The sequence below is a fragment of the Phyllostomus discolor genome, chromosome 3 (assembly GCF_004126475.2).
Source record: "Phyllostomus discolor isolate MPI-MPIP mPhyDis1 chromosome 3, mPhyDis1.pri.v3, whole genome shotgun sequence".
NCBI classification, from domain to species: Eukaryota; Metazoa; Chordata; class Mammalia; order Chiroptera; family Phyllostomidae; genus Phyllostomus; species Phyllostomus discolor.
The window spans coordinates 30262799-30279462 of NC_040905.2; the positions used below are offsets into that span (position 1 = coordinate 30262799).

Below are 16664 nucleotides of genomic sequence, written 5' to 3' on the forward strand. Positions count from 1 at the left end.
AGAAGGCTGAACAGGTCAACTTTAACTCCATTTGTGCCAACAGACTGTATATCCAACTACCTCAATAGCCCTATTATTTCCCTGTGTTTAAGTAAAAATTACTTGTTTCCATTAATATTTAGCACTTATTCTGGCATGGAAATAAAATTCATTAAGACAAATACGGAATGACAGGCAGAGCTCACCAGTATGCATTTTCTGTAGTTTTGACCAGTCGCTAGTCTAGCGATGATGCAGAGACCACACCTTGAATTCTCAGCTTTAGGATTTAGGTGCAATCCTGTTGGCTCTTTTACTTTTGCCTCAAGAAACTATGTCTCTGGCTGTGACCAGTGCGGCTTAGTTGGTTGGGTGTTGTTCTGCAAAGTGAAAGTTTGCTGGTTCGATTCCTGGCAGGGACACATGTCTGAGTTATGGGTTTCTCTCCCTCTCTTTCTCCATCCCCACCTCTCTTGCTAGGAGTAAATAAATAAAATCTTTTAAAAAAGAAAACTATGTTCCTGAACATAGATTAACCAAGCCCAAGCCAGCGCAGTCACCTCCAGCTAGGGCTGGAGATGACTTGGGGGGAGTGGGTCACTCATCCATCTCCATTGTCCAAGAGAAATTCAGAACCAGCGCCCTGTTGGTGGTGGATCTGCCATGTCTTCAACCAAAGAAAAGGATGCAGATGCACTGCGTATGAAACGAACAACCTGAAGCAGAGCTGAATGGCAGCTCCAGCTGTCCACTTGCCGGTGCCAGACCACTCTCACTGTTATTTCCCAAATCATGCATTGAGTATCAGTTACATGCCCCGTGTGGGGCTTCACGATTCCCACACATTGCCTGTCTTGTCACAGAAACCCTCAACAGTAGACATTGGCTTCATAAGTTTAGTCTGGAAAGTGAAAGCTAAATGTCTTGGAGCCTCGGTTTCTTATCTGCAGGTGATAAGAGGCAGAGGGAATTCAAGGCTGTTTCATTTCAAAACCTATGTCTATTCAATAGGAAAATCTTCACAGTCTCAGGTTTTAAATAAAAAATGGGCTCTTGGTTGGAAAATAATCCCAAGTATTGACAGAAGGGTGGAGAAATTCCTTTGATAAACAGTTTAAAATAAAACTGAAAGCCAGCTTCTATACTCATATAAAAAGTTAGCTGAGGTACCCTTTAAGTAGATTGAGCTTAGGGATGTAAAATTGTCACTTTGCAGAATTACTGCTTTATGGCAATTCCAGAGAAGTATCTCTGTAAACCTTATTAGTTTAGGCTACAGTGTTGTGCTAAGCACACAGTTTCAATTACATTGAGAAACTTTAATGGGGATCTTTGGCAAACAGATTAATAAATCTTTCTAATGCAAATGGAGGCTGAAGGAGAAATCTTCTAAATCACACTAATGCTTAATTAGATTCAGGTCAGTTACATTTCATTGACTTTTATGGAGAATATCCATGGCATGCTTTAAAACACAAATAAATCAAAGCACAAGAGGTCAGAGGGCACCGCGTGATATAAAGCCACTCACAGAGGATAATGCACACAGAAACCATAAGGAATTCCAACAGATACTGCACATAAAGCATGCAAGGGCACAACAAACATTGCATGGAAAGACATTTATTGGTTTTAAAGTCTTTCTTTTGAGAATCCTTGTCTTTCCAATTAGGACAGTGTCTCCAGACTACTTGACTCCTGCATTCACCCTCTTCCAATAATCGACATTTCTTTCCTATTTATTTCATGGCACCTGCAATTTTCCCCCTTTCCTCCTGAGGATCACAGAATAGGACAGCTTTGGAAAAGGTATACACCAAAGCCACAGCATGAATTGTGGTGAGAGTCAGAAAATTTACAATAGCCCACAGTATGTAGATCAGCAGTCTACCGTGGTGGTATGGCGACAGTGTTCATGGCATAAAGTCACATCAGTCGGGGAGGCACGCAGGAACAAAACCTAGAACATCAAGTTACAGCAGCTCTATTTTAGCTCAATGAGTGTGATCGCCAGTGTTGCCGGAGATATACCGGTGCAAAGTGATTGCCTGTCTACAGAGGAGGACAGACACTTAATTTGCCTCCAGTAGAGGAAGAGGGAAGGGCCAGAGTTAATCAGTGGTGGGAGGCGGTGCAGGTATTCATTCCTTCACCACATACTACCGTACTGACCCAAGGGGATGACCCTGGAGGTTGGCTCCCCCAATCCATTCTATTTGTCTAGCCCTGTTAGGACCTTGAAATAAAATCTTGCTTCCCTTTGGATCTACATTCCATTCACACACTCTGCTTTGATTACGTCTCTTTGGCCAGGACACTTCGCTCCTGTGTTTCCTCTGAAAGGAGGCTAACATTGCTCATTGCCTTCCTGGATGTCAACCATGTTTATTTGGCCTGTTCAGTCTGTTGACTACATTCTGCAGGTCAGATGGGCCCTGGGACTGAGCGATACTCAATACTATGTAAACTAGAGCCTGCCAAAATCAGAATGATAAGGTAGAACACAGCATAAAGCCAAGGAACAGAGCTGTATATTATCTTAATGACTTTGGAGGAAAAAACAAATACTGACTATGATCCCATGGGCTGAGGTTTAAGTCCCTCACCACAGCTTTCCCGAAGCAGTCAGGAGTGGAAGCTCTGCTCTTTGCACCAACTTGCTTTCTACACATAATGGATCACTTTGGGTGTTTCCCAGCCAGCTTGGAAGACTTGTGGCTCCACTAATTCAGCCCTGGGCTAAGGATGTGGACCATGTGAATTGCTGAATGGTTCATGGGCAGCATCACGGAGGATCAAACAGCACCAGCAAGAGAGAGGACGTGGCTTGTTCCTCCAGCTGAGTTTGGAAAAACCACTCAACCTCTCTTAGCTTATTTCCTCCACTGTAGAGCGTCTGAAGTCCAGACTAAGTGGCCTCCCAAATTTGATGGTTCTGCCCTTCTCTGAACTAGCAAGCCAGTTCTACTTCTCCAGACAGCAAATTCTATTTAGATTTTGCATGTTGTTCAGGTAAAACACTGGAATATAATTCTTAGGTAAGGGGCCAGCCCCACTGCCATGTTAGGCTGTGAGGCTAGACTGCATCCTGCAGATCCACAGGCAGGGTCCCTGCAGGTGAGAAGTGGCAAGGAACTGCCCACTTCTCCCTCTGTGGCCAGTATGGACAGAGACTATGCGCTCTATTCAGGGACCTCAGCCCTCCCCCACTTCTATACCCTTCCTTACCTCTTGCCCAACTGTAGTTCAAGCCTGACTTACTCTGTAAAAATTTTCCTGGTTATCAGTTAGGAATCCTCTGGTTGCACAATGTCTGCCCTGCAGTTTAGCATTTAGATGTCTTTGGTCTCCACTCAGTTATTGCTGGTTTCTGTGCACTTTCCTTGTCTTATGAGTTCCTGTATGAAAGGAGACCAGCCTCACACTCCTGCATTCCCTATATCTGAGTGAGTGGAGGGAAGGTCAATAAGTTTGGTTCATTGACACAAAGTTGGGGATTGGAGATGGAAAGTCAAAACATGACTACAAGGTCATTATAATTGTTCAGTCTGAGCCTTTAACCAAGTGCATTCTAATGAAAGCCAGTTAAAATATAAATTTTCCAGTAATAGTAAAAATGACATGTAAAGTCCACATGATAATTTTGGGTTTTCCAAGCACTTTCCCTCATAATGTGGTCAATTTTTACAGCAGTTTTTGTAGGAGTTTATAGTAGAGGGAACTGAGTTCACAAGCAGGTAAAGTATGCAGTTGGCTTTCTATCCAGGGTCTTTTTTCACTAGTCCACAGATTTCCCTTTAAAAAAAATAAGGTTGAAATTTAATAGATGGAGTGAACTTGGGAGCAGAAAAATTTGGGCCTAAATCTTTCTTGTTTTTTTTAAAGAAATGGATTGTAGAGGTTGTGAATCTTCTCGAGAGTAGGTGCATGTGAGTGGATAAACGCGTGTGGGGAACTGAGCAATAACTTTGCTGCTCACACAGAACTTCCTAAGCCCGAAGTAATCTTGATCTTCCAGAAAGCCATAACCACGTGTAGGTCTCATCCACAGCTCTTGGTCTGCAGTGGGAGAGGGGTGGGCACCTGGAAACAAGGGCAGTTAGGCCAGGAAAACCATTAGATGGAGAGGAGTTTGGGGCTGATGGGAAGTGTGCATGAGTTTGGCTCTGTGGCCTTTGGGGCCACTGGAGTTCCCACTGATAATTGGGGTGTGGAGCTGACAAGATGTAGTCTTTTTATCCTGGTCTAATTACTCCCCTGCGGTCCATCTGAAGAGGGATGGATTTCTTGGCCTGTGTGGGAGCGTGACCAGCCAGCCCACTTGCTGGGTCTGGGTATAGTCCTTCCCTCACCGAGCTCTGCAGGCAGATGCCCACTTCAGAGGAGTGTGACTTGCCTGGCCACAGACACGACACCCCATAGGGTCATCAGCACATCCAGGCTGGGCTGGCTGCTTGACCAACATGGTTGTGCTAGCTTGTGAGTCACCAGACAACAGGAAGGGAGTTGTTGCTTCTGACTAAAGGTCAAAGCAATAGTCAAGTTTGCAATGATTCCCCACTGCTTTGAAAATGAGAATGTCTTACCAATTTAAGTGAAAAATGCTATTTCTTCCACTGGAGGATATTTCATCTGTAACTTCCAGTTTCTAATAAACCTAATGGAAATGCCAAGCAGAAGACATCAAATCCAGGGTGTACAGAGAATAGAAATGGAACCAAATGTCTCCTGTTGCTGTTGGCAGTAGCTTAGCCCGCCTTTAGGCTACTACAACCCTGCTGGCTGCCCCCACGGGTGGCGCCCCCTAAAACAACATGCATAATCTTTTCCACCAGCTGATGAACAGCGCCGAGGTGACCCAGCTTTGGACGTAAAGAAATACCTTCAAGTACATGCATGTGGTTCCTTAAAGGAAGTTGCCTTTAATTTTACATTAGAAGAGGAAACTGTCTGGAAAGAAATGAATTCAGGTGCTTCCCTGGTAAGCTGTTTCTGTCCTAGCACTTTAATGTCCACAGTGTGATTCCACTACAATAAATAGCCAAAACCTTGGGTTAAATGTCAGGTTTCCAGGACGGTGAATTCCTCTGCAGAGGATCAGATGAATGAATGCTTTAAGTTCACTGTCATTGAATTTCATTGACCATTGTCACTCAGAGGGAACTTGAGCATTCTCAATACACTGTCATTTGGGCCGAACAGAGCTGCATGTGTTTTGGGGCACATAAAAAAGTGGTTGAAAGAATGAAAGTAGCCATACAAGGCAGATTTGGTGAATGTCCAGTCGTGCTGGGAGGACTCTGCCTTGTCCCTGGAAGCCAGGTTAGAGCTCTGACAGCACTGGGCTGGGAGCAGGTAGTTGTTCAAGTAGCCAAGCCTGTCTGAAGAAGGGTGTGTCATCGGCAAAGGTTTCTCTTCCTTCAGAGTGGTAAGATATCATTGGCAACATTCAACTTTGGCCAAATCATCCCTTTATTTGCCAGTTTCTAGTTATCTCCCTAGTTGTCTCTGGGGACCGTTTTAACCCGCTGGAGTTTTGTCAAGACTGTGGGTTCCTGGGAGTCATCTGCTGTGTCTCACTGCAGAATGCTGCTGTGCCAGTTGTAGTATTGGAAATATAAAAGTCGTTAAAATAGACTAGATATTTTAAATAGAAGCATTGCCCAGAATGACTGGATTCTTGAGGCAGTGTGTCAGGTATGCATGATTTTATTTAAAATGTGTCCAGTAAGATTTTCCACTTGGGGCGAACACTTTTCTCTTCCCGCGTATTATTATAAACAGTACTTCTGCATTTCATGGAGTTCCTTAGAAAGGTCTAAGTAACTTAACAGAGGAGAGAAATGAAACTGTGGGGAGATTAAATAACAGGAAGTTTATATCACAGTGGGGTGCTCACGCATCCCAGCCTCGGGGGACACACAAGTGACTACAGGGTGAAGAATTAAACCCGGTCATGCAAATCGTCAAACGATCACTTGGTATCCTTTGGCAGTTCTGGCATTCCCTGTCACTAGCACACATGATAAAATGAGTCCGATGACTTCAGTGAGTGGAAAATTGTCTTTTGTTTTTGGTGGTGGGTTGACCAGCAGAGAGAAGACAGGAATAGAAACTCGCTGTTGGAGGAGCATCTCAGGATATCGGAAGAGACCGTCCGCTTGCCACCACCCTTTGCTCTGAGCCCCAGGGAGCGTGCCCCTGGTGTCTCAGGGTTGCGCACCCCACCTTGGCCAGAGCAGCCCTGCCTTTCACCTGCAGGCTCTGGTTTCTCTGTGGACACCACCCCATCAACATAGAGAGCACATCTGAACCAAGAGGGCAGTTGTTTTAAATCACTAGAACCTGGCAATATTAAAATTTTGTTTTCATGAGCCAAAGGTCATAGCACAAATGAGGTCTACATGTTGTCACATGGGGCCACAGAAAGACATGTCTTCAAGTGATCTTGCCCTGCCAGGGAGAGAAACAGAGAGAGAGAGCACAGCAAACACGTACTGGCGATGCAGGGCGCTCCTATGGGATACGAACGGCGCCACTGACACAAAATGGGTCGAGCAGGTGGCATCGAGTTGCCTGCCTGCTCTTTGGAGCTGCTGTCATGGAAAGAAGCTAAGGGCAATGTGGTCAGGGTGGAGGGGCAGGTGGGCTGGGAAATGTCACCATCTCAATATTTGTTCTACAGTGACTTAGAGATGATCATTCATTTATGATCGAAACTTAATCCCGAACAGCGTTTGCTCCCTCTTTCTCTCTGTAAACACATCTGTTCATAAATAACTTAAATGTCTCCTTGGCATTCAGGATTCAGTTCCGGCTGGAGTAAAAAAGGATGGAGGATGCTCAGCGTCGAGGAGGAGATGGCGGGTGTCTGTGTGTGTGGAGAGGCCGCCGAAGCGTCTGAGGCGGCACGTTGCAAACATCAGCCATCGGAAACGGGAGGGGTGACCCAGCCGTACTTTTCATGCGTCTTCACCAAACTCTTAAAGGTGGCTTCCGCCTCCTTGCGACTGAAAGACTTTTTTGATTTGCCGGCTTTTCTACAGATCCGCCCCTGTGTGAGAGGAAAAAGAAGCCAGGTTAGAACTTCAGTAGGAATCCTGTTTTCCACCATCTGTGTTCAAAGAGGTAAAGTTGTGGTCATTCTTAATGTCTGAATCTGAGTGTTGTAAACAGAGATACGGAGCATTACAGCTTCGGTACAAGACACATGGAGGGAGTCCAGTGGCTGGCAAGCTTCTAGGGCAGGGGACAGGCAGGTCTTCACACACCCATGGCACTGGCTTCCTCTGAACTTGCTCCTTCCATGGTGCTGGAAAGCAACCTCTGCCAGTCCCCGAGAGGCAGGTCTGGCTTTATCAGAGCATCAGTGCAGAAGCCAGTGTGCCGTCCGCAAGGCAGGTCCTGTTCACTTCCTGCTCTCCCAAAGCATGCCTTTAATTATAACTTTTAGGCCCTCTCAAAAACAGCAGAGATTTCTACATTTCTACATAGATGAGCATATTTATATAGTCACACACACATTTTAAAAATCTGACTTTAAATTCAAGCTCAGGAGAAATGAATACATTTCTTAGATGTCACACCAGCTCCTTAGATGGGGAGCTGATGGAGCCATTTACATGGAGGGGGAAATCTGTCCTGAAGTTCCACGTGAGGGGGTACATGTGAGGGGCCAGGGATTGCTCGCACAAACTTCAGAGATGGACACCCAGGGGCAGTTCCGCACCCCACCTATGGCGACCAGGTGTGTTCTGGTCCGAAGGTGGGACATTTGGGTCTGCTATAGAAGAAAAGGTTGGATTCATTTAGGATGCACACAGAAGGTTCTAGACCACAAGAGACATGGGACCAGAGACACTGCTACCATGACTGTGTCTCAGGCCATCAGCACCCTTCCAGATAGCCTCCAAAAAGGAAGCCTATTGGGCCCCAGAAAGAACAAGCAGACTGAAGGCAGCGAGGGGTCTGGGCAGCGCCTGGCCCTCAGTCGGACAGAGTTTTCGCTACTCCCACTGTTCCAGCCTCAGACATTCTTTGTTACACCTCTCAACGGCAGATCAACCAAAACTCACTCTGAGCCTCCTGGGCACAGTTCCTTGCACTTGACTTCCCTTTGCTCCTCCTGGGAGACCTGGCCTTTCCGAGTGTCTCATGTGTGCGTTGTGCTGCTGGGGTGGGAACACCCTGCTTGGCTGTTTTCTCCACCAGCAAGCGCACACATACTATTCCCAACATTCTCCTGTTGTTTATAAATGTCTACGAAGAATTATCTCTGAGTGGGCCCTCTGCATTCCCGATAGGTAATATTTTTGTTATAGCACACCTGGGGGCAGGTGCCATCTGTGTCTAATGTGACCTGAGTCAGAGCCAGGCCTCCCTGGGTCACATTGCAAACCTGTTCCCTTGGACAGGCGCTGAGGGCAGCAACCGCCCAGGTTCTGTATGATGGGCAAGTTCCATCCAGTCTTAGGTTTCTCTGATACCCCACTGATAGCTCTGCACTGGCCTCATATTCCATGGGGAAAATAGCAGCCGATCACTAGAAACTGGGAATGGAAGAGTGTCCCACATACTTAAATTCAGTGCTCACGGTTCCTTTCAGCAGTGGATACTCAGACCAGTGCCCCACTGAGGAGTCAGAAATCCAGAGCTACAGTTGTTCTCCATGCCCCGACCTCTGGACGCCCCTGGGTGAATCTGTCCATCTGCCGATCAAGGGCAGCACCACTTTTTCAAGTTTGCTGCCTGTTTCACATGACTTGAGCTGCTAAAAGGGTGAAGGGTGACAGGAAGACAGGAAACTGCCACTTTCTGACTTCTAGAAACTTCCCAACGTCTCACCAGGACATGACGCCTAGTTTTAATTTTATAACTTCCAGTGGTGCTTATTTGGTGTAGTTATACTTGATTAAAGGGGACCACCACAAGCTAATACGTTTGTAATCATCACCATGGGCTGAGATCAAAGTGCGAAGTTACTTCATTAAAAATATGCAAATGCATCTGGGTAGGAATATTGGCATCAGTTTCTACATGAGTGAAAACAAATATTAACGGCTACATTTTTTGAATAAAATGCAAATTCGAATCGCCTCTATGATTCTTTTCCATAATGATGAAAATGTATGGTGTCATTTGAGAATTCTGTCCTAATAGCAGCCAAATACAGGCTGATGATAATCTTGGAATATTCTGTCACTTTTGGCATGAACATATACGTGGCCTATTCTTTGTGAAAGTCCCAATTGTTACAAAAAACAACAGACAAAACCCCAGATGAACAGACCACTCTTTGTGGCCTTTTTCCCCCGGGAAGAATTATGAACATAAAGCGCCAGCACCCAGTCTATTCAGCGGCCGGGAGACAGAGCCTGCTGTCAGCTCGTCGGAGGTCTCCGCGCCTTCACTGCGCTCAGCTGTCCACAAAGAGCTCTCCTCTCCTCTCCTGTTTCCTGCACCCCACGTTACAGTTAACAGACACCTTTTCATAGACTGCCTGCCCTCTGCTGATTGGCTATTTAAGTATCTCCCAGTGCAACCCTGAGCTTGAAAATGACCACTTACATTTCCTGGCTCTGCCAGGGTGGCCGAGCCTTCAGCTGAAATGCCCTTGAGGAGCCCACTGCGCCGGGGAGGGGAGGACTGCTCCGTCCATCCCGGGCCCCTGGTGCTCCAGGGTCCAGGCTCCTAGAATCTGGGCTTTGAGGAAACCCTCAGCCTCACTCCTCTGACTCTCTGTATTGTCCTCTAAAAAGTGGGGACAATAACTGCTTCACAGTAACCCTACGAATATCTGGTAAGACACTGAATTTGGAAATATTTTGAGAATTTTAAAGTACATACACTTAATGAAGAACTATTTTCCTTTTCATAACACATATTTCTTTCTTTTCTGCTTCCATTTAACTAAAAATCAAACAGTCTATTGTGGGCATTTTTGTTAGAATAACTGTTATTTTTCCTAAAATTCCTACTTGTGCTTCATGCTGAAAGACCCAGATGTGACACTTGACTCAACCCGCTGTGATGGCGCTGTTGACTTTAGGCAGTTAGAGAAGTAAACACTCTCCCGAACCATAGGCTGTAAATGTAGAACTGTGAGTAACGTAAGAGTTTTCCCCGAGAACCGGAAAAGTCTCACTGTGATATGGACACAGAACAATGCTGATGAGAATACAGCTCTCTGGGGCTGCATCCGTCAAACAAAACCATTAGTTGGTGCTTTTGGTTTGACCATTTTGGGAGCCAGTCACCATGGTCAACATGAAAACATTTCTGCACAGCTAATGAGTTTCCCCAGGCTCAGGTCCTCAATTCAGCCAACTGATCTTATAGGGTTTTCATTACCTCAATGTGCACATTGAATTCCCATCTGGCTCTGTCAGTCTGCATTTCTCTCTGTCATTCATTCATTCATTCATTCATTCTGTTGGGTGCTTAAAAGATGAAGTGATCTGGGCCCCTGCCCTCAGGGGCTTTGAGTCCATTAGGGGGAGATAACTGGGTATTTGCAGCTGCTGAGACAGACGGTATGCATCAGGGTTGCTCAGCCTCAGTACTACTGATGTCACGAGCTAGAGAATTCTTTGTTGTGGGTGAGAGGGCAGCTGTCCTGTGCATTGTGGGATACTTAGCAGCACCCTTGGCCTCCACCCATTAGATGCTAGCAACACTCCTTGAATTAGGATAAGCAAATTGTCTCTAGACATTGCCAAGTAAAATCACCTCTCAATGAGAACCCCTGGTGTACAGAATAAAGATGGCCCAGAGCAAGGGGGAGTTGGTTCATTCTCTGTTTGGCAAATAATTGCTACAAGTCTTCTCCATTAGGCACTGTGGTGGTTACTGGGACTGCAGGACCATCCAAGGTGGAGATGATTCTGGTCCTCATACAGCTCGGGGGTGGGGATTAAAGTCTACCATGGGGGAGAGAAAAAGAAAAGGTGGGGAGAAGGGTAGTGTCAGTTGTCTGTGCATCCAGAAAGCTTTCTTTGTCTAATTACACTTGAGCTGAGCTTTGAAATACAGGCGGGTAGGTGTTTACTGGGTCTTGGTGATGTGGATAAGGGCTCCCAAAGCAGAGGTTGAAACAGTCGGCTATATTTAGGGAATCACGGGTAGACCCTTGGTAAAGCTGGGGCACAGAGTATGCGTGTATGGGTGCATATTAGGGTTGAAGGGGGTTCAGAATTCAACAGACCTGGCTTACAATCCCTGCTCCAACACCTTCTGGCTGTGTGACCTTGGGTGAGTTATGTAACCTCTCTGAATCCTAATTTTCTCATCTGTAAAATAAGCATAATAATAGTATTGTATGACACTGGATTTTTACAAATATTTACTATGCTAAAGCATATGATATGTTTGGCACAGTGCCAGGTACAAGACACAATAAATGGTGCATTTTATCTTTTAAACCAAAGTCATAGGGTCTTCTTGGGCAAAGTTAGTTTTATTGTGTCCTTTTGAAAAGAAACACAAAATTTTCTTTCTTTGTTGTGGATATTATAACTTGGTTTATTTGGTCACAAAAATGTCTTCAGGCAAATCCAATATTGAAATTTATGTGGTTAATTTCTCAGCCTTTTAAGTAACATCTATTTTAACAAATTGACACAAATGCATTCATTCTCTATTTCTCCCTTAATTAGATTTTCCTTATTTTTTTCCTCTGCAAAGATACCTTCATGGCATTTTTGTGTTTCATTTACCTATGAATTACAGGCTTCTGCTCTTTTAAAAATAGATCTTCCAGACAACTCATGCAAAGTTTTGAAGTTCCTTCACTCATTTCCTGGACTGAATTACAGAGTAGCTATTTGTTTTCAAAGTCTCAGAAAGTGTAATTATTGGTCTACTAGCACTCACAAACCCTAACCCCTGCAACGTGGGTTGGTTTCAAATGCGTGTTAGGCTCCTTTCGGGCAGGGGAGACTTCCTGGAGGAGGTTGCTCAGGAGCTGGACTCAAGGGACAAGTGGAATAATTCTGCCAGAATGCCGGAAGCCAGGAGGAGCCCTAGGGATCTGTGTCCAGGTGCCCCTGGGAAAGGGAGAGAGGACGCAGCAAAGGGAGGACATTAGTTGCTGGGGCTGTCAGGACAGAGTGTCTCAGTGGGTGGCCTCAAACAACAGAAATATATACTCTCCCAGCTCTGGAGGCCAGAAGTCCACAACCAAGGTGTGAGCAGGGCTGCTTCAGGAGGCTCTAGGGTGGGATCTGTTCCACGCCGCCCCCTAGCTCCTGTGCTTTGTTGGCAATCGTCAGTGTCCCTTGGCCTGTAGACAAGTCGCTCGGATCTCTGCCTTCATTTTCCCACAGCCTTCTCCCTGTGAGCCTCTCTGTTTCTGTGTCAAATTCCCCTTTTCTTACCGGGACACCAGTCATTGCACTAGGGCCCCTCCCCATCCAGGATGACTTCATCTTAACTTTACATCTGCAAAGACCCCCAAAAAGGGCACATTCACAGTGGGGTGGGTGAGGGAGGGTTAGGACTTCAATATGTCTTTTTGGGGGACACAATTCTCCCCACTGCAAGAGGTAAGGTTGACAGAAAGGTCTTCAACCCTCTCCTGCAGCATCTGGACTCTCTTGGGGGTGGCAGAGCACCCAGTCAGGTTGTCTTTTGGGACGGGTCACTTGGGATTTGGGTGGCCATCGGGTTGGGGTATTGGCAAGTTAGGTTATGGTCACAGTCCAGAGAAGACAGGCAAAGGCCTGGCCTGTGGCAGAAGCAATGTAGGTGGCGAGGACAGGCCAGTGGAGGCCACATCAGCAGGGCTTGGGAGGCCTGTCATTGAAAGGAGGGAGGAATAAGGCATAAAGGTTTCTGACCCGGTTTCCAGGATAAGCTACTGAGTCCCTCTGGGTGGGCGGGGCTTGGCCTGTGTATCGTAAATCCAGGCACGCAGGCAGGAGGCCGTTGACATAGTGCTTGGTGCTCTCACATCACGGGAAATGGGCGTGGTGGAGGGTCCACCGAGAGAGACTCCAGGGGCCGGAACTCCACTCCGACCACTAGCTACAGGCTTTGAGCAAGTGACCCTCCCTGCGCCTCAGTCTCCACGTCTGATCACGTGGTGACAGCTGACCACTGACACCTGTGATGTTGGGTGAGCCTTTAAAGAAGGATACATCATTGGCCAGGTGTGCAGGGTGGCAGGCGGTCACAGTGGTCGTGTGACAGGGACAGTGTGTGGGTGACACTGTCTTAGAAGATGCTCCAGAAAGGGGACTGGGGAGTTGGGGAGGCAGGGAACATCAGGCAAGAGGGGAAGCAGAAAGCCATGGGCACAGGGGCCGGGCCCGCAAGGGGGCGTCAGGGAGGGTGTGGGTGGGAGTCTGAGTGCAGGGTGCAGCTAGGAGTCTGGAAAGCACTGGCGCCAGCCCTCAGGGGAAGACAGTAGTCTCGGAAGTGTGATGCTTGCTTGGTTTATGATAAAATCAGAACTTTATAAACTCTTCTTGACCTTATTTTTTAAAGCAATCTTTGCACATGAAAGAAAAATCTGATTCTTTAGAAGAGTGCAGTTTGATAACAAAAAAGTCCCGAGACAGCAATCTGTATTTCCCACAGATTAATTAAGTGCTTGCCACCCAACGGACCTTGTACGCATTGCTGGAGACACCAGTGACCCCAGGTGACCCAGGCAAGTGAGATGTGCAGGGCTTAGCCAGGGGCCTGGTGGGTGGTGACAGTGGGTGAATGAATAAATGAATGAATGAGCGAATGAATGAGTGCAACTGGCCAGATTCCAGCTTACTCCCTTGCCAGGGCCACAGACCAGCTCAACTGTGGCAGTGACTCATAGCAGGACAAAGTACAACATTAACGCCATGATGCAAAACCACTTCACTCAAGAAGGGATGTTGCCTTAGTGGAACATTCTAAAGTTTTCTATTGAGAAATATTATATAACCACAGAATCTCTATGAAAGCCTCTAAAATATTTTCTCTAAAGTATTAGGTAGTAAACATCTTCAGATATTTGCTCTTAAATTTATGAAAACTCTCAAGATAACAACAAAGCCAGCATCAGCTTTATTGTAAGAACTTACATAATATTCACTTTTATCATTAAAAAATCCTCAAGCCACTGGCAGCATCAGGGGCACAGTTCTTGGATATTTTTGATGCAAAACACAAGTATCTCTTCCTTCTACATTTCAAAGAAAGTTCTGGCAATTATTGATGCTGTTTTGAGACATACTGTATTTCCTCGGCAGAAGCAAACAGAGAAAAAGGAACTTTCTGCTAAAAATTTAAACATCAGATAATCATTTCCAAAATATTTTTTGGAGATTCTACTAATCCTTACATTTCTGCTCAAGCAGCCGGGCCCCAGTGGGTTTCATTAGCTGCACTGGAGCTCAGGAAGCGACAGCTAGACCTGCTTATTAAAGGCACTCATGGTGCTCTGAGTAGTGCTTGCTGGTGCCAGGACGGGGCTTGAACACCTTCATTAAAACCTCGCTGAAACCCCGCCAAGTGGGCTCAGCCTTGATTTATGGATGAAGAAACAGACATGGAGAGGTCAGTAATGTGCTCAGAGTCACACAGGCTTCCAGCGCAGGGCTGGAGGCCACACTCTGAACCCAAGGCCCAGCTGGCTCACAGAAACATGGAGAAGGATCACAGAAATAAGAGAAGAAAAACGAGATACTGACCATTCACTCCACCAAATGCTGCCCGCCCTGGCTTTCACCTACTGGACAAAAGATGAGTCATAGACACTGAACCCCCTCTGGCCCTCCAAACTCTCTTTTCAACATGGAGCCCCTGGCCTCCATCCCATGGTCACCACAGGGCTGTTTAAGCCCTGAGCTGATCAGTGCATTGAGTCTCTCTCCACCGCTAAGAGCCCGGTCTTCCTGTCCCAGGTGTGTGGTTCCTGTGTGAACCCTCCTCAGCTTTGGTTCCTGGGTGATCGGAGCAGGTGAACCTGCCTCGTGAGATGCTCGCTCACTCACAGTCCCTGTGCCTGCAGACCACCGGCTATCTAGGGTTCCGTTGTTGCTAGACACAGAATGCTGCTTTTGACAGGCCAAGGCAAGGACACCGTGTTCCATCTTCACGGTCACAACGCTTCTTCAGTGCTAAGGAGCCACTTCTTCCGTGTGTTCTACTTACAAGCTAATTCCAGCTGCCTCTGTGTGGGGTTCAGAAAAGCCTCATGGGCATACCCTCTGCCCCTGCATCGCAGGCAGGCTCACAGGACCACCAGACGGTGGACCTGGCTCCACTGGGAAAACTTGTGTTCACCTCGCCGGCCTCAGCAATCCGGCCTCTCTGCTGAGGACCTCTCTGCCTCCGCTCTGCATTCAGTGAGAGATTGGCAGCAGACGGTGGTGTTTTCCCAGCCAACTTGACCTCTTAGGTTGGAATCCAGGCCAAACCACTTTCTTACACACACGAACTTTCTTAGGAAACCACATTTTCCCTTCTTCTCGGAACACATTTTAAAAAGGATGAGAAACGAGATTCTTCCCCACAGAGCCCCACTGGTTTTTCAATCTACCTGTACCTGCTCACTCTCAATGACTTGATTGTCACTGCAGTCCTCCTGTTCCGTGTGGGGGACCCTGCGGACCTCAACCTGCTGCTACCGTGATGCTTGAGGCTGCCTCCAACCGGCCACGTGGCCTTCATTAAGCATGGGGCACCCTGGACTTTCTGCACAGGGAGTCAGAACAAAAGAAGGGTTGTGTGGGGTGGGGGCATTTGTGGGAGAACCCAGGTCTTCCTCTCTTCCAGGGAGGGCAGAGGCCCTGGGCAGGCAGGGCGAACCAGCAGAGCTGATGGCTGTCGGAGAGACCAACTGCCCACTGCCCACACCTCCTGCCTTCTGCTCACTTCCCCACAGAAAGCAGCTGTGCCAACAAGGGTCACTCACTCTTGAAAGCTTCACCCCACACGCTTGAGGGGCCATCTGCCTCCAGTCAGGTGCCCCTCCCCCAGACTCACTGTTGATTTTATGACCCTCTGTAACCAGGTGAACCCGGCACTCTCCATGCCCCATTCCCATAGACATGCGGTTCCGGGGCAGCACAGACAACAGTGATGGAATGCCACGGAAGGGAACCCCAAAGACATGATGGAGACCCACACTGTCACCAGAACCCAGGGCAGGAATCGGTTATGGGAATTAACCTGTCAAAACAGAGGACAGCTGCCTTCCACCCTTGGCCTCTGCTCAGCAGGGGCTTCATGCCTTTGAAAAAATAACCCAAAACTCGGTTGTTCTGGGAAAACTGCGTCAGGTAACACAAGATTTCCACAGAGAACCAAGGTAACAGCAGCATCATGCTTTCACCCTCAAGAAGGCTTGTAGTTTCAGGGGCCATGTCTGTCTGTGCGACTTACGGTGACAGTTCACAGCCTCACTATCCTTCCCAAATGGCATGGCTTGTGATGACAGGGAATGTTGGCACCACAATACAATAACACGAGAAGTTTAAGATGCAGAAGAAAATTCTACAACATTAAATAAATAAAGCTGATGAGATTTTTTGGAATCATTGGAAGTCTTACAATAGATTTTGTGGGAAACATTCAAATGTATAAGGGGGGACCCCCAAACCCCTGGAATTTATTTATAAAAATTCTGTATTTATTCTTACATGTTTCAGCTCCAGTCACCATCAAAGCATTCTCCATCTGATGCAATACACCTATTGAGATTT

At 46.9% G+C, this 16664-nt stretch overlaps 1 protein-coding gene across 1 annotated transcript in view; it reads right to left on the minus strand.

Moving 5' to 3' along the window:
* Positions 1–1589: 1589 nt before the first annotated feature.
* Positions 1590–16664, minus strand: part of UBE2QL1 (ubiquitin conjugating enzyme E2 Q family like 1) — a 44121-nt gene continuing 29046 nt past the window's right edge. Inside the window, exon 2 of the mRNA XM_028530864.2 lies at positions 1590–7033. Coding sequence (XP_028386665.1) covers positions 6902–7033 — 132 coding nt within the window. The 3' untranslated portion in view covers positions 1590–6901. The remainder of the gene's footprint in view (positions 7034–16664) is intronic.